This window comes from Oreochromis niloticus, linkage group LG14 (assembly GCF_001858045.2).
Source record: "Oreochromis niloticus isolate F11D_XX linkage group LG14, O_niloticus_UMD_NMBU, whole genome shotgun sequence".
In the NCBI taxonomy this organism is placed as follows: Eukaryota; Metazoa; Chordata; class Actinopteri; order Cichliformes; family Cichlidae; genus Oreochromis; species Oreochromis niloticus.
The window spans coordinates 24,162,035-24,188,424 of record NC_031979.2 but is presented as its reverse complement, the minus strand read 5'-3'; the positions used below and the strand labels follow the sequence as shown (position 1 = coordinate 24,188,424).

The 26,390-nt window shown below is 40.3% G+C and overlaps 1 protein-coding gene across 1 annotated transcript in view; it reads left to right on the top strand.

The window, feature by feature from the left end:
- The window catches only part of schip1 (schwannomin interacting protein 1), a 214,385-nt gene that overhangs the window by 61,034 nt on the left and 126,961 nt on the right, over positions 1-26,390 (top strand). The window contains exons 6-8 of the mRNA XM_005459315.4: positions 5,816-5,883; positions 6,981-7,052; positions 7,284-7,419. Of these exons, the coding sequence (XP_005459372.1) occupies positions 5,816-5,883; positions 6,981-7,052; positions 7,284-7,419 (276 nt within the window). The remainder of the gene's footprint in view (positions 1-5,815; positions 5,884-6,980; positions 7,053-7,283; positions 7,420-26,390) is intronic.

Below are 26,390 nucleotides of genomic sequence, written 5' to 3'. Positions count from 1 at the left end.
TTAGTTAGGTTACCATCAGTGGAAGACCACATCATGACAGCTTTTTGGCTGAAAGGTGAATGGAATAACTCCTAGCCTCAAGGTTATTAAGCTGGGGGAACCTCCAGCTAGATTTAGCAGGAAGTAATTTATGCATGTCTTTATTTGTTTGCTTGGTGGCTGACATATTGTTGATAGATACACAGTCATACATCAGTTTCTGGGATTGAATTAATATGAATGTGTGTTCAGTCAAGCACTGGACTAATATTTCAATTACTGTTTTATACCATTACTTCACAGCCATTAGAGGGACACAGTCTGCAGCACATCAAAAACAAAAAACATACATCAAGCTTTGACAATATTTTTTTTATAGATTTAAGTTGACAAATTAGCCTGTGTAATATACTTAATCTTGGCTTTACTTGAACCAACAGTTTTATGAAGTTATCAGTCATAATTAATATACTACAAAACTGTCTAACACTCTGAGTTTTTCATTTTTTTATGGCAGCAGTGAACATTTGCTAGTATTTTATTATTGGAAGTACATTTTTCTATTTATACTACACAAATGTGTGTTGTTTATTGTGATTTCATTTAATTGAATATCCTTATCCTGCTTTGGCTTAATTAATTACTTAATTTAGATCTATAATTTGAGCATTTAAACTGACCGTGATTACCTGGTTAAATCAGATGTGTGAATCCCAAAACGTTGATTCTGTTCATCTGGACGTAGCGTTTTCGTCGTGAAAAACATTTCGGCACTTATCTAAAGTGACTTCTTCAGTCTCAGAAAGGCCATCTCATGCTCCATCTCATCTTCATGAGACTGAAGAATCAACTTTTTGGGATTTCCTCACCTGGATGATTGAGTTTGCAAGACGCGTGTGTGAGTGTTAGTATGCGTGTCTGGATCAGTCAAGGTACAAGAGACAGATTTACACTCGTACAGGAGAGATGAAGGCCACTTCGCAGGAAGGCCATTTCTCTCTTTTCCGTGCTGCTCTGGCTAGCTGGCCTTGGTCCAGCTTAATTCTTTCTCAGCCCACAGGCCAGTTCTTCCGCCTCCGCATCCCTTCTTTCCTTTGCCAAGAAAGAACCTTTCACTAATTCTCTTCTTCTTTAATACCTTCAGCAACTTCCAACTACATCATTTTAAGAGAAAAGTCATGGTTGTCCAGTTTTCTTTCATACAGCGAGAGAGCACGTTTATGCAACATCCAATATAAAAGAGCAAAATACGTAAATTATCTTAAATATACAGCACTTCTGTTTGATAAACCTTCTGTTCCCAGTGTGCAAAACAACACAAACTGTCATTTTTATGTTTGAATTCATGTCAGGTAGAGCCATTCTTTATAGTCCCATTTTAGAAAATGTGATGTGCAGCCAGGTATTAAAGTATTAACAAGATAACAAGGCAGGAACTCCACAGAGAACTGTAACACAATAAAACAATATTGTAAAAGCAAAACAAAAAATACTAAAATAATTATATAAAAGCAATAAAAAGTATAAAAAACACAATGTAATATGTGTAGCATCGGTTAGCACAAACCAGCCTGTCAATACCACCTTAAAAACACATTTTAAAAGAAATTTTGGATATTACATAACATGAATCAGCGAGTATCATTTATTTCAAAGTACAAAACTTGAATGCAACTTTTTATAGTATAATAGAGAACAAAAAATTCATTTTCCTTGTTCCGTTTTAACATCTTTCAGCCTGTGCAATTTAGTTTGAAACACTAAACTTTACATGGTGGAAACAAACCATCCATTGAACTAAGAAGAGTTTAATTATAAGGCTTTGCCCTTCATATGGCCAGGATGCACACTCCGCAAGTAGCTGTGGCCAAGCTTTAAAGTCTGAGTAGCCATGTGAGTGACTGGTAACCAGTCCCTGGAGTACCTCTTGGCCTGTGACAGCTGGGATAGGCTCCAGCCCTTTGTAACCCAAAGCTGGATAAGTGCCTGAAAAAGAAAGATAAATGATGAATAGATGGTTGGGTGATTATGAGTAAGTAGTGTTCTGTCATATCTGAAGGGCAAGAGCTCAAAATCTTAGTTCAGAGTTGCCAGTAAAGGGTGTCATTTTGAGTGCATTTGGCCTTCCTCGACACTTTCTGGCCATCTGTCCTTCTTGACATGTTCTGTCAAGCTTATTCTTAATGGCCCTATGAACAATTCTCAATACCATTCAGGTGAAGTGTATACCTGTATTTTCATCTATTGATTGATCTTTACATAGATCCGTACACACACGACAAAAAAGACCTCCAAAACAACTACTAGTCCACTGCACTCTGCTTTGTCTGTCCTTATTTCTGACGCCAGTATATTTCTCACAGTGTGATTAAATCACTGACTTTCCTCTTTATCATCTCCACTAATTGTGTGCTTTCTCTTCTCATTGCCTCCTTGTGCCTGTCTTGTTTTATTTTCATTTATTTTCTTGGAAAGTGGAGTTAAGGAGAAAAGATTGATGAAGGAAGAAAGCAGTGGGGATAGAGAGAGGAGGCGAAGGAAGGGAAGATAATGAAACAGGTCTTGTGGTCTGTATTTGGCTGTCTTTAGCTCTATTTCCTCCGTTGTTATTTCCTGGGGGTTCAAGGTCTCTTCTCCATCAGCATCCCTCCCTCTCGACCTCCCTACTCCATCCTCTCTCTACTGTGCCTGACTTTACCATAAATCCACCAATACACACGTTCACATATACACAAACACTCACACCAATCAATACAAGCCTGCTTGGCACTGCCAAAGCCTAAAATGACTATAGATTTTCTGTCGACTCTGCCACTAAATTATGCAAACCTCTGGTTTATGTTCCGGTACGTTTTTGGTATTCCTTCTCTAAAACTGGGATGGAGGTTTTCCATGCAGATCAGAATGGAAAGATACAAGTACGGCTAGCAAGAGAAAATACTTTCAAACAGGATCTAATAAACTCTTTATGAGCACATTGAGCTTTTGGTTTGGTACACAGTAACCTTAAAATGTTTACTGCTACAGGTCTTAAAATCAATACCATCTATTAAAGTCAATGTAAATGTCCCCCTGAGTTCAGGATTGTGTTTAACTGATGAATAACACACTCCTGATGTTTGCGTTGCAGTTTTTGTTTTTTAAAGCTCCCATACGCACAATCAAGGATCAAAAAACAGTGATGAGAAAAATGAAGTGAAGGATAAGGCACTACAAAGACTTAAATGCAACTTACCGTAAATAAACTACACCTTTTTAAATAACACAATGTTGATCTATTGTTATGCTATGAAGTACAGAAAATAAACTTTAAAACTGAAAATGACTGAAATTCACAGTTTCATACCCAAATTTGAGCTGGCACTCTGGATTTCTGTGAGGAATCAGAAGTTAATCAAACCTGAAATTCAACAAATTATTGACTGCAAGTAAATTGTGGTAATTAGACATCTTAATAAAAACCTAATAATGTGTTTTACTATGTTTTTAGATGTTTTGGGAAAATACAAATTTGAAAATGAATTCCTAACAACAATAATTATATATAAATATCATTTCAGTTTAAGAGTTTTCGCATACTAGTGTACCATAGAGAAAATAATCTTGGTAATTTAGGGCACCTATGGCATAAATGTGGTGCAATAAACTTATTAAGCACTGTGTTTGTGTGTGTGTGTGTATTGTTCAGAATTACTGATGAATGTGTGAGAAGCTGTACAGAAGCTGTATGTTCCTATGGACATTTACAGTGTAAGGCAAACACATGTTTTTACTGTTTAGTGTCATTCTCTATGTTTTGAATGAGGTTACGACCCATTTAACACAACTACTCTTGCACTTTTAAACTTTTGCATGCTGATTAATTAGTGTTAGTTGTACTTTCTTCTTTTCAGTAAAACAATAAATAAGGATTCAATTCTGTGTGTTAGCTTGTGTTAATGTTTGTGATGCGTGTCTCTATGTTAGTGCCTTCTTGTGTGCTTGTAAGTGTGTATGTGTGTGTGCATATGTGTGTGTGCTGAAGTAGGCTAACAGTTTGTCTGGTCAGGCTTGTGACAGTACCATCAGTAACTCGAAGGGGAAATTGAAATGATCGCCTCATTCAGTCTCCCAGCAACTCCATTACTCAAAACCTCACACACACACACACACACACGCACGCACACACACACACACACATATACACATCTCTACTCATTTATACTCTGCTTATCTCTACATCATGTCATTTAATTCTCTGTTGTCTCTTTCTCTACTCAGCTTTTTTCCACACCTCCCTGACTTTATTTTAGTGGGGGGTTTTTCTCTTTCTTAATTTGCATCTTTCATTTCATCCTCTGCTTAACTATCTCAAAATTCCCAAATGGCACTTTAAAGGCTATTTAAAAGTGTTTAATTGGATTTCTATGTGTGAAACTGGTGGATACTGTAGCATAAAACCTACTGTCTTTCCGGGGAATTTGGAAATGCAAAGGTGACTTCACCGGCTCTCAAAACGAATGACAGTTCAGGGAGGTCTGGGTTCAGTGGAGCTGCAGTTGTGCTTTCACTGAACCTTATTTCATCTGAGTAAACGGAGAGGAAAAGACAAAGTGGAAAAAAAGAGATGGGGGGGAAAAAGCTTCTTGAAACAGTCATTGATCACTAGTCAAAGTCCTTGATTCTGCCTAATGAGCTGTTTGTTCCTTCTGGGAGGCAGAGGAATGAGAAAAAAACAACACTGCCTGTCACACTGAAATTAAGCAAACAGCCAAACAAGATGTTTTTATAACCCTAGTTCTATAATATAGTAAGACAGTGGTTCCTACGCTGTTTTACATACACTATTTATGTGCTACATTTGTGTAAGTAACACTTCAGAAGGACAGGACACTCTTGCATAGTTATTAAGTGGGGAACGTATATATCAATATATATAATGAATATTAAACACCTTGAACAAAAGCATCAGCTAACCACTTGAGTGCGGTGATTTGTCTCAGTGTGGTCATACATGTGCGAGCTGCAAAAATATTTCTTCGTGCCGGTTTCTTTACAGCCCACTTTGCTATTTAATAGATGCAATATATTCTTTCATGCATAGGTCATTGTGCAGTAATGAATTAATAACAATAATAGCCGAATAAAAGTGAAGTTTGACTATAAACACACATCCACAAATACACTGGGATGACGCTGATAGATGCTCGGTGCCCTGATGCGACCCTCTTGGCTCATCAGGAAGAAATGCTCCACTTAAACATTGTTGCTCCTTTGTAATTGAATTAGTATGTTCAATTATGTAGAGGCAGGCCTGTCCTCATTATAAAGCACTATTAAAACTCAAGAATGGAGCCAAGGGGAGGAGAGCAGCTGGCGAGGACTGGAGGATGGAGCTAAAAGTAATTTTAGTAGAGGAGTAAAGTTTTACTGCTCTAATCTCCAATGTGATTGGCACATCTGTACAGCTGTGCCATAGGTACATGAATGATGTCCTTTGCGACTTATTTGCTCTGCCCCGGTCTCTCTCTCTCTCTCTCTCTTTCTCTCTGTGTGCTTCTGATCCAAATGCCTGGAAAACGCTGAGCCAGCTCAGTTGGCCGAGTTTTTGAAAGCTTACTTTACTAACTTCTCAAGAAAACATTTAAGCGAACCAAAATGCTGCCAAACCACATCCCTCGGGGGTCCCTGATCTCAGCACAATGATCACACATCTGGCACACATTCATTCATATTTGTGCACACACACACAAAATGCTGGGATCTCCTCTTATCATCCTCATCTCATTACCTCCTCCTCCTCCTGCTCCTGGCTGCTTGACTCTGTATTTGTCCCTCTTGTGTATCTCTTACACAGATTCATCTCAAGAGCCTCCAGAGTGGCTACAAGCATGTTAATAATGAACGCTTCCAGCTGCTGCACAGGTGAGTTTGGGTATATGTGCACACATAACCGACCCAGAGTAGTCCTATATATTTATATTTATGACTTAAAGTCTGACTACAGCATTTACGAGAGTATCGTGGTCTGTTTTTAATGCAATCAACATGCGCAGTATTCTCAGTCGCATGTTTTCCTCTTCAGACACAGGTGATCCAATCAGACTGTAACAGTGCAAACAGTTCAGTATGCCAGAATTAAATCCCCCTTCCAATTACGTCAATTCAGAAAATAACACATAAATTTCCCGCTACAGTAATTCCTACATATCAGACGACGACCTCAGTCTTTAGTGACAGACCTTCTCTGCTTTTTTCTGCTGCTGATCATCAGCAGACTTTTGAGTTTGAGAGTCAGACAATGTGTGAATATGACTCTGCACTTTAACGTGCACTACAGCATCAGAGACCGCAACCACTTACTTGTGAATGATTCAGCAAATGACGATCAGGTTACGGTTGATGTTTTCAATCAAGACTGTGGCTGCTTCTGTTTACTCAATCATCCCAGCAGCTCCACCATCACATGCAAACTCATGAAACTGTGTTCGTAATTTCTTCGGAAACTCCTCCATCGCAAGATTTTCTAACTGCAGGATGTTGCAGGCAGCAGCCCTGGTGCAGACCTGCAATTTAACATACTGAAAGAAGAAGCTGCATAACCCACCTGTGTAAGGAATTCTGATGTCAGCGATCAGCAAGGGGTTAATCCGGTTAATTTCTGTTTTATTGATTTCACTCAGAAACAGGTGTTCTTAGCAGATTAATGAAAAGAAGAAGCAGCATCAAGATGCAACATAAAAATCAGTGTGTGTGTGTGTGGGGGGTATCTCTATCCCCTTTGCGGCATCAAATCACACCTTAGGTAAACCTTATAGTAATAAACACAGATACAGAATGATCATCCTGCTCTTGTGCTACTGCAGTTTCTCTGTAGGAGTGATTTACCGCTGTTTAATTACTGATAACATAGACTGGACCTGTGTGTGTGTGTGTGTGTGTGTGTGTGTGTGTGTGTGTGTGTGTGTGTGTGTGTGTGCTGTTTGTTGTTCTTTACCCCTTTCCCCTTTTCTTCTGCTCAGTAATCACCTGACTATGAACCTAGACAACAACATCAATGTCAACCTGCCACCAATTGAGAACAAGGTGTTGATGTGAGTATTTCTTTTATCTGTCTGAAAAAGGGGCATTTGCAGACTTTTATTTTAATTGCAGTCATTAAAAAAAACATTTAATAAAGTGCTTCATTTCTTTTGTGTAACTACCATTATGTTAATTTCCATCATTGCGATGATGAGATTTGAAATTTTTTGTGCCTGTTTACCTCTCTGTAGCTTTCATTGAGTCACAGTTCAAATGAATCTTTCTTTATCTTACACGTGCAGTATCCAGCGGGCTTGGCGTGACTTCCTGCAGCGACAGGAAGTGGAGAAAAGGAGCCCTTCCCCACCATCCCTCTCCTCCTCCGATAAGATGAGCATGTCAATCAGCATGTTGACCCTGTCAGATGGCAGCACCCCAGTAAGTGATGCCCATGTCAAGCAAATTTTCTATTACAAATGTATGGCTTTAAACAACATGCTACATGTGTGATAGTATTTGAGGAGGCTGCGTGTCTGTGTGTGTGTGTGTGACGAATGACTAGAAATGACTGCCAATAGTCACATGTTGGTTGGTGCAGTAGTTTTGTGTTGTATGTTAACAATATGTCATTCTATATGCAGGCTTGTGTTAGAAGTATGTGACAGTACAGTGGCAAGGAACAAATCCTTTTGATTTACCTGTTTGTTCTGCACTACTTGTTCCTAAGATCTCAGAGTACAGTCAAACAGACACATTAGACATTTCCTTTAACATCTTGGTTTAATAACTGATTGAATAACTGATAACTGATACTTTTTTGGACGCTTTAACATCAACCTGGCATCTGTAGATCGGTAGGGTAGGGTCTTTACTTTACAATATAAAGTGCCTTGTGGGGACTGTTGCTGTAATCTGGTGCTGTATAGATAAAACTAAATTGAATTGATCAAAGCTGGACAATGTTTCCATTCAGCTCAGCTAATTTTGTTTTTTGTTTAATTCTATTTCTATTAAGGCAAAAGTCTAATTTGGTCGCACTTCATTGTGGAATTTAGTTGTTTAAACCTTTGTTGTTTTACTTGAGTTTTAGGGATATTGCATTGCTGCATTACCAAACCTTTCCTTAGGAGGGACCATGACATTACCCTGTAGGAATTCATATCCCCTTTAACACGGTGAGCAGCAAAGTAGCTCATAATTACTAGGCTCCCTCTACTGTACTACTCTGGGATGAATGCCAGATGTTGTGTGTTCTCTCCAGTTTAGTTGTGTAAAGGTTTCTTTCTTTGTCTTCTTTGTGCCGTCTTGTTAAAGACACATGAGCAGAGATGTTAGTTAGCTTATCTGGCTGCTTTAAGCCTTTGGGTGTGACTTTGGGGTGTGTGGTTTACCTCGTTTAGCATTTTGTGTCATTTTAGCAATGTGAGTAAGAGCAGTCACTGTGTTGACTTTCTGATGCTTTCCAGCTTTATGCAAACAAATCAGTTGAAAACAAGTCAAAGTAGGTTCAACCTACACATTTCTGTCTTGTTTTATTGAATGGTGTTTATTGTTTTTTTTTTCTACTTTAATTTGCTTTGCAGAAACAAACAGTATATTTTAATTTTATTAGATAAAACAAAACAGTGTTTTGGATTTCTTCTTCTTCTCACATGAGACTTTATTTTTACATAAATGCAGAAAATTCACAAATTTTCCTCACTTTTCTTGCCCGTGTTTTAATATGTTCCAAGTTATGTCCTGCCTTTTGTAGAGACTGTGAAACTGTGCTCGTAGTCCCACTTATGTCCACAAGGGGGCAGTATCTTAAAGCCAGTTTATTTGCTCTGCAAACTTAGAACCAGCCGCTTTCAAAGAGTAAATATACGGGGATGTGGTCTCTCTTAAACACACTCTCAGAGGAAGCGCACGCTGAGAATAGAGAGCAGCCGAAACGCCATTCTCATTCAGCACATCTTCCGATCTTCCATTTAACCAGACCACAGTAAATCCCTGGGATTTTCTCTACTGCTTCTGTTGTGGTCATTATAATTCTATACTGACGTCGTCTTCAGCCTTCTGGCTGAATAGCAAGTGTGTGTACACTTCTCTACTAATCTCTGAGCCTGAAGTCAACAGGCAGGTTAAATCTCAGAGACGGCTGGGAGAGTTCTGCATTTGAGCACACTTAGGTGGTACTTGTCCACTCAGTCACTACAGAGAAAAGCTTTTACACTGAAGAAGACTGCTGGATTTGGATTCTTGAGGACAAAAGGGGGTCGAGTGGGTTATGAGTGAAGAGAATACAGAGTGCTGTGGAACAGAAACACAATCTGCTGGCTTAGAAGCTGTCAGGCGACCTATAAGATTCGCAGCTGGTGGTTGATGACGTCATACCCACGCATCCATCCTGAATGTTTGCGTGTAATGCCATCAGCCAAGTTTGTACACACGACTACAGCACACAAACACACACAAAAAAGAGACATCGTTTATGTTTGAGATCCTTTGGGATGGCAGGGAAATGCTTAGCTCAGTGACTTCAACCTGCTGACAAGGCCAGATGATCATCACCAAGAGAGAAAGAGAGAGTGTGCGCGTAATAGACCCTAAGGTCACGGGAGACGGGGGAGAGTGGTGGAGAGGAAATGCGGATGAAAAACAGACGTTGCTTCACCGTTTGAATGTGCTGATACTGTAGATCTGCCCTCCTCTGCGAGAAAGGAAGAGTCAGCTTCTCCTCTCTTGTGATTTCAAGAGAATTGATCGCAATAGCCCAGAGAAATCTGCGCTATTATGTTGAAGCTGTCTCGCTTCACACAGGTTCGCTCGCTTTCTGACCTTTCCCTCTCTTTGTTTGGTCGTCCCTTCTTTACGGTAATGTTTTTGCTGGTTATGACATCTCCGCCCTGCTTCATTTCTGTTGACCCAGCAATTCATTCTCAGCACATATTGGTGTCTGTACATTCATGGATAAACACACACACACACATGCGCGCGCGGGATGGAGTCATATTTCCTTGAGACACGGTGACGTGGAAGCCGTCCCTAAAGTGATTGAGTTTCTAACCTTTGTGACTACAACATCAGTCTTTGACAAAACCTTGTTGCATTACTCTGCAGCATGTGTGTGACTTTGTGTGGGTGGGTGTTTTTCTTTTGTTTTTTCCCCCACCCTTGTGTGTGTGTTTAAGAGAGATGAGTGTACTGTTCTCAGGCGAAAGATGTGGTTGACATGTGACTTTACTGTGTAAATTACTTTTCGCACTGCAACTTGGCTCACTAATTGCCATGGCAATCCTGCAAAATCGAGCAGCTCTAGATATCTCTCTTTATGATCGATCCCTCTGCTGTGTGGCAGCGCCATCGAGGGTGGCAGAAATTATAGGTTTCATTAAAGGGGAACCTAACAAAACTCTGGCTTTTATGCTGAGATATGAATCAGCTGTCTACATTTTATTGTTTCATAATATTGTGCTGCATCAACACGGCTAGCCAGACCACCAGCAAGTACACACACACGCATGAGTGAAGACACACGCACACACAGACACGGGCGCATGAACACACAGTCCAGTGCAGCTTCAATTTTAGACTGTCTAGATGATAGATGTCTTTTTATAACCAGACATCAATCAATACTGTTTTGGGACTGGCTGAATCTTTTTTTTATACCTCTAGCAGTGTTGTTGCTCAATTACTGGAGAAATGAGAATGAAAACAAACATCCAGAGGAGAAGATCTAAAAAATTAAACAAGAGGTTTGTTATTTTTAAGTTTAAAAATCCGAGGCCTTTGATAGATGTCATTTCTAGTTCAGTTTTCTTCCTTGTGTTTTTTTGTAGGTAATTTGTGGGACTGTGTTTGGAGTGTGGGAGCTGTCCTTTACTTTGGTGCTGATCCGTGCTCTTTAATGTAGTAGCAGAGTTTTGACAGTAGAGGGAGGGCCTGTATCACAGTCGAGTTTATTGGGTTTTCTTTTTAATACATACGAGATTAATACATCTTTAAGATCTAGCAGAAGTATAATAAGTCAGATACTGCAACAGTAATTAACTGCTCAGTAATTACTCTGTAAGTACATAGAGGCCTAATACTTTTACATAAATTCAACATCACTGTGTGAAACCAGCATATTATAGTACAATGCCACTTGGCAGAGAATAGTCATTTACCTTAATAGACGAAGTAGGCTAGTGTTCCCGTAAATATAGCTAAATATATAAACTCTGTGTGTGTGTGTGTGTGTGTGTGTGTGTGTGTGTGTGTGTGTGTGTGTGTGTGTGTTTGCTTATGAAGGGCACAGAGGGCCAAATTAGTCCATCTGGCCTGCTAAGGTGCAGTGAAACTGAGCAGAGGAGCGCCGCCTTCTCTGTCTGCCAGCTGTCATATGTCTCCATCTCTGCCCCCTCCATCAGTCCTCTCTCAACACTCTCCTCCTCCTCCTTTTTTACATGATAGTTTATTTAGTTTATGATATTTTATTTTTTCTTTTCTCTTAGAATATTTTATGTCTTTCTCTTTTTCCATCTCAGTCTTAATGGTTCTCTCAGAGCGTCCCTGCATCTTTCTCAGTTTCAGCGTCTCTGTTTTTATCATTTGCTCACCCACATACTGTTCTCTTGGCTTTATCAGACCAGGCAGCAGCAGCAGCTGTGGAGGCCTGGAAGTAGAGATAAAAGAGGTTAGGCAAAGTTTAGGGAACTTTTGTGAGCTTACTGTACTGTCTGCTCTTTATGTACAGCATGAAGTAGGAGATGGCTTCAAAGAGAGCTTAATCTTTTAGCAATATAGCACTACCTATTTAGGTCTCCGGGTTAACCTCTTGCATGTTTGTAGTTGTCCTTAAATAACCCCGACTGCTCTGCAGATGACTCAAATTCAATATTACACAAAGCACAAGAACTTCAGCAGATTACTGAGCCAGCAGGCTGCACAGTCTGTACCCTGTGTCAAAGCATTTAACCCCTCACATTTGTTTCACCCATTTAATCCAGTGCAGGATACGAATAGTTTCCCCGTCAGTGAGCTCACATAGTTTTAATCCGTGCATGACGGATCCTTTAGTTTACTGCACAAGTCAACCTTTCTTTACTGTATGTAGAGGAAAGCAGCAAAGATCACCTATTGTGTCACACAGGTAGAATGGTTATTACCCAAAGGCCTCAGTATTGTTATTGTATAAATGGCTGTCCCTCGGGTTCACTGTGGCCCCATTCTGCTGTATTTACTGTATATTAAGTTCATAGTGCAGCATTCCCTAAAAGGTACCTTATTCCAAGGTCATGCTGCATGATATATGAATATATTTACTGAAACTGTTGCCACAAAGTCAAATTAAATTAAGCCTGTTTCTTTGTAGCCAAATACCCCAAACTTATCTTGAAGAGCTTCAAAGTTTAGCGCATCACCTGCAATGTTAAACTCTTCTTTGAACAGGTGAAAAAAGCGTCACAATTATCTGTTACTTATTTATTATTCAGATAATTTTCCAGCAGTTTTAAAAAAGTTCTAGTTTTTAGACACGTCTTATTTTAATGAAATGGTTCACTGATTGTTACAGAGAAAAAAACCCTCCAGTTTCCATGAGGACTTACTTAACTTTGTTTTTAGAAGCACACAGTTATTCCTTAATCACCACACTGCCCGCTAAGTCAGCAGTCTTTTGCATGCTGTCACCTTCCCAAACATTTCCTTTTCCCAATAGCGTTCCTCTGTTCCCCTCTACTGTCGCCCAGAACATCCCTGCACTGATTTATGGTAATTATGCAAATGAAACATAAGGCTTTGGAAATTAATGCTAACCCCCACCAGTCTCTTCGTCACTTGAGGACGGGTGTATCTGGAGCCAATGCTTTTACAATCCTGTTACTGTAATACCAGGGACAATGCAAAAAGGCTAGGTCAGGAGATTAAGGATTGCCTTGAATTAGTTTAGGTTTATTGAAGCCTCATTGAGGCAGTTCATTAGGGAGGAAATTGATTGAAAAGGCATCCTACACATGGGTTTATACTCTTTCTTAGTCCTCGGGAGTGATGCTGGGTCTGTGGGCTGCAGATTTCATTGACATAATCCCTCTTGTCATAATCTCTCACCTAGATGAGATGTGCCGCATAGTAATCGTGTAGGTCTGTGTGTGCTGGGTCTTCACTGTGTCTGAGGTGCACTGAGTGATGGGCCTGACAGGATGCAAAAGACTGCTGTGACACACCAGCCATGGTATTGATTGACAGAATCATTAGTGACCCCGCACCAGTCCATCACCGTCTTGTGTGGAGACGGTCTGGTTCTTTATCTCAACGCTGCTGAATTTTCTTGGCTGTAACCAAGTCAAACTGCCTTAAAACAATCTGAGTATCTAATATGTGCTTCAGCTCTAGTGTTACAACCACCCTACAGACATGTGAAGGACATTCATATGACTCTTATAATTATGTATAAGGGAGATGGAGCCTTCTGCGTAATAATATCTAATGGAGGGCACCGAGGTCGGACTCTCTGTTAATCACCTGCCGGCAGCATGTCAAGTCAAACATGGGCCCTTTCTCACCTGGGACATGTCATGTCATACACTCCCTGAAGTGTGTAATGCATATTATGGCCATGTGACATTCTCGACATGACGCGTGTGTTTGTGTGCGACTGTGACGGACGTGCGACTGAATGAACACCGACTCTCAATTAGTCAAACGCTGAAGTTATTTGATAGGTGAAATTCTAAAAAAGAAAAGTACGTGAGTTCACAAACTGCACGATCATTCACTGGAGTTTAAATTATTTTTACATATTTGCAGGACAGTAGTTTGTAAATGGTAACAGCCCTCGCTTCAGTGTGACGTCATGTTGCATTTGTGTTGTATATTAGAATCCACAGGAGGTCACTGTTCTGCTTTGCTGGGATAGACTAACCATATACCTGGGAGGAGTCCAGGTCCAGTAAAAAAAGCACAAAAAAACCTTTATCAAAATGGATCTAGTGTTTACTCTGCAAGGTATTCATTTTATTGACTATCAATTACTTTATCGATCTGGATTCAAAGGCACGATGCACACAGTTTCAGAACACCCTATCCAGATTGTGAGATCTGCAGGCACGCTGATGTTGTTGCTGTGTAGAGGACACTCTCAGTTTGTAAACACCCCCCCTTCCCCTTCCCCTTCTGTCTGATAATGCCAGTCAAGGGCCTCTTCTTTTAAATTAATAGCTCATTATCAACATATTTGTAATTAAAAAGAGAGGTGAGCTGCTTTTTTTTATTACAGTCTCTTATCTGTCTCGCTCTACCTTTCTCCCTGCGTCCCTTCTATTTTGCCTCCCTTTCCTTTTCTCCTTGAGCCTTTTTAATTTCACAACACTTTGAATTAAATATTAAAGGGTTTCAGGATGACATCAGACTTGCGAACAAGCTGCTGGGTTTTTCTAGCCCGCCTTCTATTTATAAAATGTCATCCCTCCCTATTTTTTCACCCTTTTTTTCCCTTCCAATTTCATTCTCAACTTCCTTTACATAAATTTGTGCTGTCAAAATATGCTGGGATGAAAACAGAAGAAAGAGATCATGATAATAACAGAGCCTACGAATAGTAAACAATGGTGGCTTAATCTCCCTTGAGACCTTACAGAGGAATTTACTCCCAGCATTTCATTTGAGTGACTGCATTGATATTACATGAAATGTAGCGCATTGTATGGTAATATCAAATTATTGTTATCCACTGCTAGCTAATATAAATATTTGTTTGATGATTATTTTCAGGTTATGTGTTACAATGATCTACCTTTAAGAAACCTGTGAAAACTACACATAACAGCAGACTGATGTAGAAAATATGGTTCTGTTAACTGCAGGTCACTCGGGCTCCTGCAACTGATGTGCTTTTCAAATCCCACTTTCACATTGTGGCATCCTGATTGGTCTCCTTATTAAATAGAAGACTGGAGCAGAAATGGAGACATCAGTATCAACCAATGCAAAGGGAGAAAATAAGAGCAGCTTTGAACACTATTTGTTCAACACCACGGACAAGCAAATTGAGACGCGTTCCCAAACCTTCACAAAGTCAAAGGATACCCACACGTGCGTCATTCTCTGATAACATTTTAATATAAAAAATACATCTGTTTGAAAAAACCTAGCATGTTACAACATATATCATTAAAGGGAGCAAAAAGCAGGCTCATACCAAGAATGCCTTTCTGTCTTTACTGATCCCACAACCACCATTACGGTATTTCACTGATCTCCTGCTCGCTCCATAAAACAGACGTAATTGATCATCAAAGCCTGATTGGAGACAGCGATGATTTGAAGTGCAACAGACTGATACAATTATTCATTATCTTAGCTCTAGAATCTATTGATTGGGGCTTTGCAGGGGTAATCAAGAGCAGCCACGCGCTGTAAAGTGTGATACTTTATTCTGAAAAGTGTCCATCTTAGATTTCCCAACAGTAAGTGGATCTTTCAGCTGATGGACACAGGACTCAATTTAATTCTGAAAGCTGATAAGCATGATAGTGGGAGTTACAAAGAAAGCATCTAATATTGTTTTTTGAGAGGACTGGATAAGAGGATGAAGAGAAGGAATATGGATTATCATCATTCATAATAAATAACTTTTGGGTTTTTTTATGTTCTGTGTAATTTTTTTGTTGTCTGTTCTGAACGAATAAGAACTCGGTCAGTATTTAACCAGAGCACTGGCTATCTCATTTTGGAATAAAGCCAGTATTAGCACATCAGCTGCTACCTGTAGCTCATTAGCAGTGCATTTATGCTGCCTCTTAGGCGACACTGAAAAATAGAGATGGAACTGCGTCTATTTTCCTGTGCCACAAGTTCTGCCTACCTATAACTAGCGCTAGTAATGGAAATGTTTTATTAATAGGGGAGTGCATGCTCTCTGCCTCAGACATAATCCCTGCTATTCATGCATACGTGCATCACACATACATGTGCACACGTACGCACATAGGAAAGAAAGAGGTAATGAAGAGTATGTTGCTGTAGCGTTCATTTATACTGACATGATTTTACACATTCATACCTCAAGAGCTGGAAGATATCTTGAGGTACGTGTGTGTGTGTGTGAGAGAGAGAGAGAGAGAGAGACACTGAGAGCAAAGGAACAGCCTGCAGCACGTTTTATATCCAGCCTCATTTACCAGATTCCACTCCTCCATTATCAGCTGGATCATTATCCTCTCTCCGCCCTGCCCTGGCTGCTCACTTCAGCTGGGACTCAAGGTGGCACACTAAAACATCGACGCATACATCACTTACTTTCACCCAAAAAGCTTATTATTCTGCATTTCCTTTAAAATGTGAACCTCAAAACTGAAAATAGTTCACTTCTGAGTGTAAATGTGCACATAAGGGTGCAAAGTTTTCGTCACGGTAGTCCTGCTGCTGCTGTAGTATGTGGCTATGTGTGCACATGTGTACTTGTGAGACGAGTGGTTTGCGGCTAGAGTCGAGTATCGAGATGGAGCGATACACCTCTAAGATTAGATAAAGGTTTCAATTCTGCCACGAGCACGAAACCACTCAATGTCATACCAGTCTTTATCTTCTTTCGTGTACATGTACTGCATAATGCTTTGCTGAGCGTAATAGAATGCACTTTATGTGGCACAGCTAGTCATACGTACTGTAGGTACTCGTGAAAGGACACATTTGTCTGTGTACACCGGCAAAGATAACAGGAAGTGGGGCATTAACTTTTCAACCACTGGCTGTTTCACTATGATAATAATTACTTAGAATAGATTGCCGAAGCGAGCGAGGAAAATCATTTCACTCCTGTACAGAGAAGTCCTTTCTTTGATTTTGTACACTGCTGCTTTTTTCCTGTTTCCTATCAAGTTGGCAACATTCCCCCACTCAGACAATGAGTCTGTGATTTTTCACAGCCTAGTCCGAACTTATATTTCAGAGAAGTTCTCCATGTTGTTATTCAAGTCGAACAATCCCACTGCTCATTCAGCCCTGTGAGATCCCACTAATAGTCACAGTGACTGCTGAGGCGTGGAACGGTAGGATACACTAAACCGACTCTGGAAATATAAAAGACTGCACGCATACCAGAAGTCAGTTGTTGTGTGTGTGTCTGCATACATTTCGGTGTGTATGTGCTCTCTCAGATGTGACCATCTAAGCTGTGATTTTTATTAAAATACTGAACATGCAGTCTGTTTGAGAAGGAGAGAGCGAGGGAGAGGAGGGGGATTTTGTTTCTCGGTTTATTGGTTTGGCATTTAGAGACTGGAGAAATCCTGAGGAGAAGAAGAGAGGGGAATGTATTGAACAGAAGGGAGATAAAAGGGGGAGAGGAAAAGCCTATTCTTCTTCCCACTGAGTGTTCTGGTCCCCAGAGAGAAACAAACTGATTTGTGATTAATGAAAAGATGGAGAAGAGGCTTCCTCTCCTTCTTTTTCTTCCTCTACAGTCCCTTTCTCTTACTAACCTAAATCTCTCACCCAGAAAAATCCATCTTGGTAATGATGTATGTGTATTGGGAATGATTAGGGAGCAGATAAAGAGGGAAATCAGTCAATAAAATAAAGACAAAAACATTTTATAATGTTATCATCGCACAACCACTTTGTGCCCCATGGAAATAATGTGCTATCGTGAAGTAAACACCTCACGGCTTGGAAAAGTCTCGTCTCTCTCCTGTGGAGCTCTCCACTTTCACAAGTGAGCGTAAGTTTTATCTTCTAAGCTCTCGAAACTTTCTACCTTGCTGAAACTACACATTTGCTCCACAACTTAAGTTTCTTTCTTTTTTTTTAAGTGAGAAACTCTGATAGAAGACACGACCATAAAGGGAAAGAGGGAGATCCTGAGCTTTATGGAGCATTTTCATGCTTCATTAGCTCAGTGAAAACCAGCTTTGTTCTCTATCATCACACAGTGCATATTCCTGTGACATTACAGGTCATCACTTTGCCCCAGTTATCATCCTATGACAATGACAAAGGAGGAAGGTAGTTTTTTTGTTGTTTTTTAAAAAAAAAAAGTACTCCCAAAGCATTTGTAGGAGAACATGGTTGAAAATAAGTATGTGAAAGGGTTGTAAGACATGTGGAAATGGAACAGGGGTGAGCCAAAGTATCATAATTAGAGACACCTGGAAGATCGGAAACCACGGCGCTATACTGCACCTGCCTGTCACAAGGGAGACTTCACAGCAACCGTAGTACAACTCCTCGTTCACATGACATTTCTCGGGGAAAGCAAACCATTTTTAGTAAATCAAGAGTGGGGACAGGAGGATGGAGGCGTAAAGGGAGAGATGGTAATTAGGAAGAGGAGAAGCATTTCTGCTGAAAGGCAGAATGTTGAGAAGACGAGCTTTGATTTTACGCATAAATTCATGGAGTGCTAAGGTGAGCGGGTGAAACTAAGTGCCATCGAGGGGTGTGGCAACAAGCCGACTGAGGCAAACATGAGGAAAGGAAAGCAAGAGATTTTGAGCACTTTAAACGGGATAAAACAAAAAAAATCATGATAGAAGTTTATATTTAAAAAAAATACTTTTGTTTCTCATTGGAGCTTAATGCAATGTGAAAAAAATAAAGTGAAAAAATTTAAAATATCATCCATCCACGCTCTCTTCCAGTTATCCTTATCAGGGTCGTGGGATGCCTGGAGTCTATCCCAGCTACCATAACGCGAGAGGAGGGGTACACCATCGACAGTTCGCCAATCTGACGCAGGGCTAACACAGAGACACAACCATTCACACTCACATTGGCCAATTTAGTATCACCTATTAATCTAATCCCACTGAATAAAACATTAAGGCAATAAGTTTTTACACATCAAAAAACAAAACAAAAAAAGGTTTTGAGTAAACAACAAGATTTTAGCGTCAGAGACATATAACTTTACATTCACAACTTTCAGCTGCTCCCTTATTTCCAGCAGCAGATTCAACTCCATATTTGGTTTGGCACAGGTTTTTATACCAGATGCAAATCCTTCCATTTATCCCGGCTTTGGGGCCTAGCTTGTGGATAAATGGGAGGGCTGTCAGGAAGTGTGTCTGGTGTTAAAATCTGTGCCAAGCCAAAAATGTTATTGTTAGCCTCATAGGAATATTGGGATTAGGTGAAGAAGAAGAAAATGTAAGATGCCAGAACTAAAGATTCATAAAGTAAACAGGTGAGAAAATTCAGAAAGCTCAAGTAGGCATGATTTTGTGGTAAATTGACTGTTACTTAAATAGTGCTTTTCTCTCAAAATACTACAAGCCTGATTCATCCATTCACACACATTTAATTTAAGGTGACATTCATACACTCACACTCCAATAGATTAATCGGGGGCAACTTGGGGCTCAGTGTCTCGCCCAAGCATTCTTCAACATGCAGACCAGAGGACCCAGAAATCAAACCGCTCTACCTCCTAAGCCATACTGCCGTAGCTACTAAGCTTAGTGTTACTAAAGTCACCTAAATTGGCCACTCGTTGAGGATTTTCAGGGTCATGACTCAACTACCATAATGTCTGGATATATAGTATACAGGTAATTAAATAAATGCTGACACTAAGTGTTTCAGTACAGCAAGGTTAGGTAAAGATTTTGGTAACGTCACTGGTTACTCGCTGGTTTCTGAAATGTTTCCACTTTTGCTTTCTTACTTAGTTACAAAAATGAATGGCTTGTGTTTAACAAGTCAATAACCAATCAGCCTGCATTTGCATACCAAATAATCCTCAAAATAGACTTAGGTTTGTATTCAATATGATCCGAAATGAGTGAGGTCAAGACAGAAAACCGCAGGCATGTGACCACTAACCATGTGACGTTAACTGTCTTCCATTGGGGGTTCATAATCATCTTGACAATGTAAGATCAAGTGAATATGGCCTCAATCACACACGCCTAGAAACCAGTCCATGACTATCTGGCAACCAGCAGTCGAGACGGAAAAATTAGTATCCTCCTGTGAGTGGTTGATGAAGGTTGATGGCATTTGCTGGGAAAATGATTGCTAAATCCCCAGTTACACAGCCCTATGGACCAGTCACGGATCCCCTGGCGACTGCTTGTCACTAGGGAAAAGTCACTAGGTCATCATGGCTCATAGTTGTAGTTTGAATAGAAGTGACAGACTTGTCTACAAACGCTGTTAAGATGTGACACAAATCGAAAATGTAGACTTTTGCCTTCAAAGTGAAAGTTGTGCTGTATGCAGCATGTGGCTGCAGTGCTTAGACATAATTTCCGGTTTGCTTTGTACATTTTCGACTTGTAATTAGCAAGTATTTGCATCCAAACATGAAAAACCACAGCCGGTTCTGGCAATGTGCTAACAACCAAAGCAATCACTGGGAGATTTTTAGTACAACTAGCCAGCAACCTCCAGGAACTACTGCCAACTAGTCGGGTAACACATGGTTTTCCTTAGCAGCCACAGCTGTCGCCATCTGGTGTCTTCATATAGAATGCATCAGTATGCATGTCATTGTCAAAGGCAGGAACAGACCTCAGCTTGTAAAACTTTTAACTTCTCTTAGTGTTTATTATCTTCCTTCTCACTACATTTAAATATACCTGATATGCCTACCCTGTTATTTAAGCTAACAGCTACACTTAATGCACAGAAATGTGTAGTTTTTGTTTAAAGTTTCTGTGTATTTAGGAATTTTGCAAATGTTGCCTCAAAGACAGCACGTCTACTCTAAGTGTATACTGAGTGACAACAGGCATTCTGCACCAGACAATGTTCAATGTCTGCATATTTGCATCAGCTGTCTAGGAAATGATGCATGCAGGATTCACAGAGCAAACAAAGAATGGCTGACAGCTTTGATATGACAACGCTTTTCCTCTCCTATGGAGCTCCACGGTTTCAAAATCAGTCATTCCCTGAGTTCATGAACTGTGGAAAAAAAATGGCATGTGCAGGAGAGAGTACGACAGAGAGGACAGCAAATGGAAGGAAAAGAACAGAAGTCTTCCTACAGAGTGCTTCCTGAACAATTCTTCTGTGGCTTCCCACTCCTGTGAGGAGAACATAGGCTTTGCTGAGAAAAGAGATCACATCAGTATTAAATCGAAGGCATTTTAACTGCTTTGTAGGAAGCAGAATTAACTTGGGACTAGCAGAGGTAGAAAGTTCACCAGGTACACAGAAGGAGAAGCTAACTAGTTTAGAGAGAGAGAGTTTTTCAGTTCCAGTAATGTTTTATTAATTGCAGTTATGAAAATTAATATCTCACCAAATATCAGAGCTTTAGGCTCCTTTCTGTCCAATAATTCTCTTATTAATTGAAAGGCTCTTTTTCTGCCCACACACTGTTTTGTTCTTCGGTGTGGATAAATATTTCATTTGATGATTTACATTTCCAGTAGGCAACTATCTCCCCTCATGCCATAAAGGCTAGAATATGGAAATGGCCTGAGTCGCTTTGGCACAGTCAATGCATTCGAACCGCAGAACATCAATCACAATATATACACTTCTATACCACCATTCCTTATTTGCATATGAGTCTTTTACAAATTCGATATTGTGCTCTCACGAGTACTGTTTGAATGGAGAAATGCACTCTGCATGCATAATGCATCACAAACATTTTTTTTTTAATTTAACACAATTGTTTCAAGTCCCAGTAAGACTCACAATCACAGCACAGTCACCATGTTTCTCTGAACAGTTCAGCAATTTGTTGAATATAAGATGATTTAATATATTTCTGCAACCAAAGGACACACGAGCAGTTTTCTGGTACAAACATGAGCAGTAGCGCTGTCTACTGGAGATCATCAAGTACTTATATTTAATTAAAAAATAATAATTAGTAATTAGTGTGTTGTTACAGATCAAGACTGCTTTACTATGTCAAGTTAAGATGCAGTTTTCATGAGATACCCCCAAGTGCTGGCACTGCGGTGATGTACCAGCATCTGTGATATGGTTATAGAAAGGAAACCACTTACATTAATTAGTATTATATGTGGACAAACTGCCAAAATAAAAGCACTACCAGCAAGGCTGTTATTGAAAACAAGAGGGAAAAAAATGAGGAGCAGCTGAGCAATGCTTATTTTTATTTAAGGGTGGAGATCGCTTCAACAATGACTTCACCACATTCTGTAATAGCATGGGTTTTGAAATAACATATTTCTCTTGCATACATTCGAAGCTTAGGAGCTACTGACTGCCAGAAGGTAAAACAATGATCTGTGTACCCTTTTGTCTACGTATACTTTGCACATCTTTGGAGCCACTCTCTTTTTCTTGTTTTATTAATAGGTATGAATAATGTCTCTGCAATATTAGAATGACGGGGGGTTTGAACAGTGTGTTAATGCACTGCTGTGTAATACTTAAAATGTATCTAAAGCCCCTCTCAGCTCATCTATAATGCCTCTAAGAGGAAACCCCGTTTTGCTTATTTACACTGAACCAAGCAGAGCTGACCTAATGCCACAAGAGAGATTTTTAGTTAGCACATCACCGCTCTGGAATCGGACTGTAGAGATGCAGGTAATCTCGGTGTTATTTCATTGTAATAGAAGAACACCACGCAAAAAATCTTCATACCTCAGCTGCAGTTTGATGAAGGGGTGATGTTTTGGTACAGGACAAAATGAGACTTACACTGTATGGCAAAACTGACTGAAGCAGAAGTCTCACTCCACGAGATGAGAGTGTGACATCCTTACATTAACACCCAAGCTGCGATAATTACAGGAGGCCTACAAGAAGTGTTTTACAGCTAGCAAGTTCATTATCAAGGCAAGCAGGCGAATATTCATATTACATGTCCAAGTCCTGTATGTGTGTGTGTATGTTACGCTTATACACGTAAATGTTCTGTTGAAAGTAAAACTGCCGGACCGTGCCTTCGCACATGTCTGGCCACGACGTAGCCGTGAAAGACAGTTATGCACTAAGATTAGAAACACAAAGTCTTATTCGATCTTTGTAATGAGAAACCTGTCCTCATTTCTACGCTACTGATTTGTGAAGAGACCGGAGAGTCTCCATGTGCGGTGAGAAAAGAGCAAAAGCCAATCAATGTTTTCAAAGTAGAAGAGTGCACTGTGGCTGCTCTCTCCTAACAAAGAAATCTCCCATAAACCCATGCAAAGACTTGAAATGATTTATTTATTAGACTTGCTGTTTAGAAATAGTTCCATTTTCATCATCGTTCATCATCTTTAAAGCAACATGTTTTTGCGATTTTGCAGTAACCAAAACAGGTGCCCCTAGCAGTTGGAAACTTTACCTAGGAGGGATTTTCCATAAACAAGTGTCATGTCAGTGAACCAGTGTTCATCTCTTCACAGCTAATTATCTTGTAGGAGACGGCACATAGCACGGTTGCTTGGATCAGTTTCAATGAGCATACTGCATGTGCTAAACCAGGCGCCGTAGGAAGTGGAAATCACCAAAGGACGCAGGGAAATCTCTTTGCCGCACTGAGGCATAGAGTGAGATTAGCGGTGATGGGTTTTACTTTGCTGTAAACAGGCTGAGCAGTAATGCAGTTGTATTAGAACACTTTCTTGTGTCCGATGCGATGTGGGTGCATTATTGTGTCCCTGACGTGCGTACCTTTGATCAGCTGCGATATTTAATTACACTGAAGAACACCCTGAACATCTGAATTTGTTTCCACTTTGTTTTTTTCATTTACTCCCCTATGCATCTATAATAGAAAACAGCTGGGCATATCATAGGGAGCAATAAAACGGCTTATCCCGAAAGCTTTGCTATCATAGCTGTTTGCATTCATGTTGAGCTCCTTTGTGCAGGGTGACGCTTTATGAACACAGATGTTCACTGAACGCAGAGACAGACAGATTAAGACGATAACTGCTCGTTTACAAATTTCGAAATTGTTGAGTGTTGTCTCAACTTATACACAACATTTACTACGTAGAAACTAACAGCTGTCCGAGTTTAAAGTAAAAGGGAAAAGAGCCGAAATGCACTCTACTCATTTCTCACCAAACCTCAAGTCCATTTTTGCGTCGTAGCTACAGCACAAGCGCAAAGGGTGGAGACAAGATGTGAGTTATTGAATTTGTAATGAATGGTCTCAATGACACCACTAGCTGCCAGATTGCATATTTTAGCTCAATCCATCACTAAAGGGACATTTTCAAATCTTACCCTGAAGCTGAAATATGAAAATCACAGCCACTCTGCCTGGTTTTAAGACTGAAGCCATCAATCCTCTGGCCCCCATCTTTTCACAGCCTTAATTACATGGTATCTCTTGTGCCATCTGCCCTCCTGTCCAAGTCTGGTTGTCATTCAGTATAAAATGAGTGAGATGAGCCCATTCTAATTAAATAAGAAAGAGATAGACTGGGGAGATTACAATATGTGGGTGCAATATGAGCTGGGTGGAAAAATGTCTATATTTGGCGGTTGGTGTTTATGAACTGCTTAGCTGTCGAGTCATGCCGCATTTATGTAGGATAACTGAAACCAAAGATATGAAATCGACCTCAACAGAGACATCTGTACCAGACAAATGTTGTATGTTCTGCTACCAGAAACCTGAACTACTGCAGTATTTCATGCTTCAAAGTGTATAATGAAGGCCACCCAGAGGAATTGCTGCTACTACAGCTCATTCAGTAAATAACAATTACACATGACGACACCTATATGAGCACAGCATAGGCAATTTGTGTTAGCAACTGTTTAACGCATATTGTACTCTTACCCTCGCTTCTTTTTGCTCCGTCACATCAGGAGAAAGTAGAAGCTCGACGGGTTCTGTTTCCCTTCTTGTCCGCCGACAGTGTGACTTATAATTGGTGGAATTGATCAAATGAAATGAGTGAGCTGATGCAGCACAGTGCAGAGCAGAATAGTGTCAGACTAAAATTGCACATGTACAAATGAGTGACATTTATGAGATCAGACATTTACACGAACTCTGTCTCGCTTGCCAGCTCTCACAGAAGGCAGAAGGCACCTGCAGAGAGAGGAAATGGCTCACTTTTTGTGCGTGTGGGAGGCTGGGTGTTACTGGAAATTCCCTGAAAACAGCTTACTCATCCCTGAAACAATATATCAGTTATCCCCGTCCAGTTCGTGTATCCCCACTGAACCAACTGATTCCCCCCATTTGGTGCGTGCGAACATGTGTAGATGGCTCTTACGGGAAGGCGCAGGTCTCAGCCCTTGCAAGTGTTATCTCTTTAACAGAGCATGGAGCACCCTGTGGCGCCGATCAGCTGGGCAGCCATCTCTTCCACAGCAGGACATGCACTAGTCAGGAATACTCGCTGCTTTGCTTTTCTCCGAGGGTTAATCGAAGAGCTGCAGGTATGCCCTGGGGGGAAACGGGTGGAAAGAAGGATTAGGTTGAAGAAAAGAGATCTCATGAATGTGCGTTTATTGATTAAAATGACTAGTTGAGTCCAGTTATTTTAATCAATCAAAACTGATTGTGTTAAACAGAATCAACTTTTTGGGATTTCCTTACCTGGATGATTGAGCATGCATCAAGAAATTAAAATGACTAGGCTTTCAGTTTTTTTAATCAGTTTCACTGAGGGACATTTCTCCTCATGCATACCATCCAAACCAGTGCTTTGTATTGCTCTTGCTCCAAAATAAGGTCAAATATTATATAAAGATCAGAGTGATTAAATCTTACCTGTGGTTCAAACCCATTTCATTGAATACATGAGACTTAACTCACAGGGTAAGGTCAAAAGTCAAACTCCTGAGTCCTTGACCTTAGATCTCCTCCCCGTGGCTTCGCTGATTTATCTTTGTTGGTGACCTTGCAAGGAATAAAAAAGAACATCTGAGTTTTCTTTCTTACAGGTATGCTTTTGTGTCCGGTGAGATACACTGGTGTATATCTTCCAGAAATTCAGTTATTTTTCTTTCATTCCAACTCAAATTATGCGGACCTAGTGTCCATCGCTGCCTTCCCCAGAAAACTTCTCTGCCCCCTTAGGCTTTGTGCCCTGAGCTGAAGACACAAACGACCGCCAAGGCTCTGCCAGTTTCACAGCAAACAGTCGCTTGTCACTTCACAGTGGTGAAATCAACTCGGATAAGAGGATTATGTGACTGAGGACGACTGAACAGAACATTTAGTGTTGGCGCCAAGAAACAGCTCGATCAACAGCTAAGGGTTATTAGGCAGCTTGCAGACTTGAAGTCCTCGCTATCTTTCATTTACTGTCCTCGACTCCTGCCATCGTCTTCTTCTGCCTCTTTCTCCTGCTAGAGGTTTTCTTTTCCTCTTTTCTTACACCCACTTATTTACTCCTCTGTTATATCTGTAGCCTTGCACCTTTCTGTTAAAATCAGTTACATCTTGCTGTTCAGTTATTCCTCTTCTTCCATCCTTATTATGGTTGGCAATTCATCAGTTTGCCAGCATGAGAGTAATATTGCAGTTTGCATTAATCAGAAACTTGTATAAA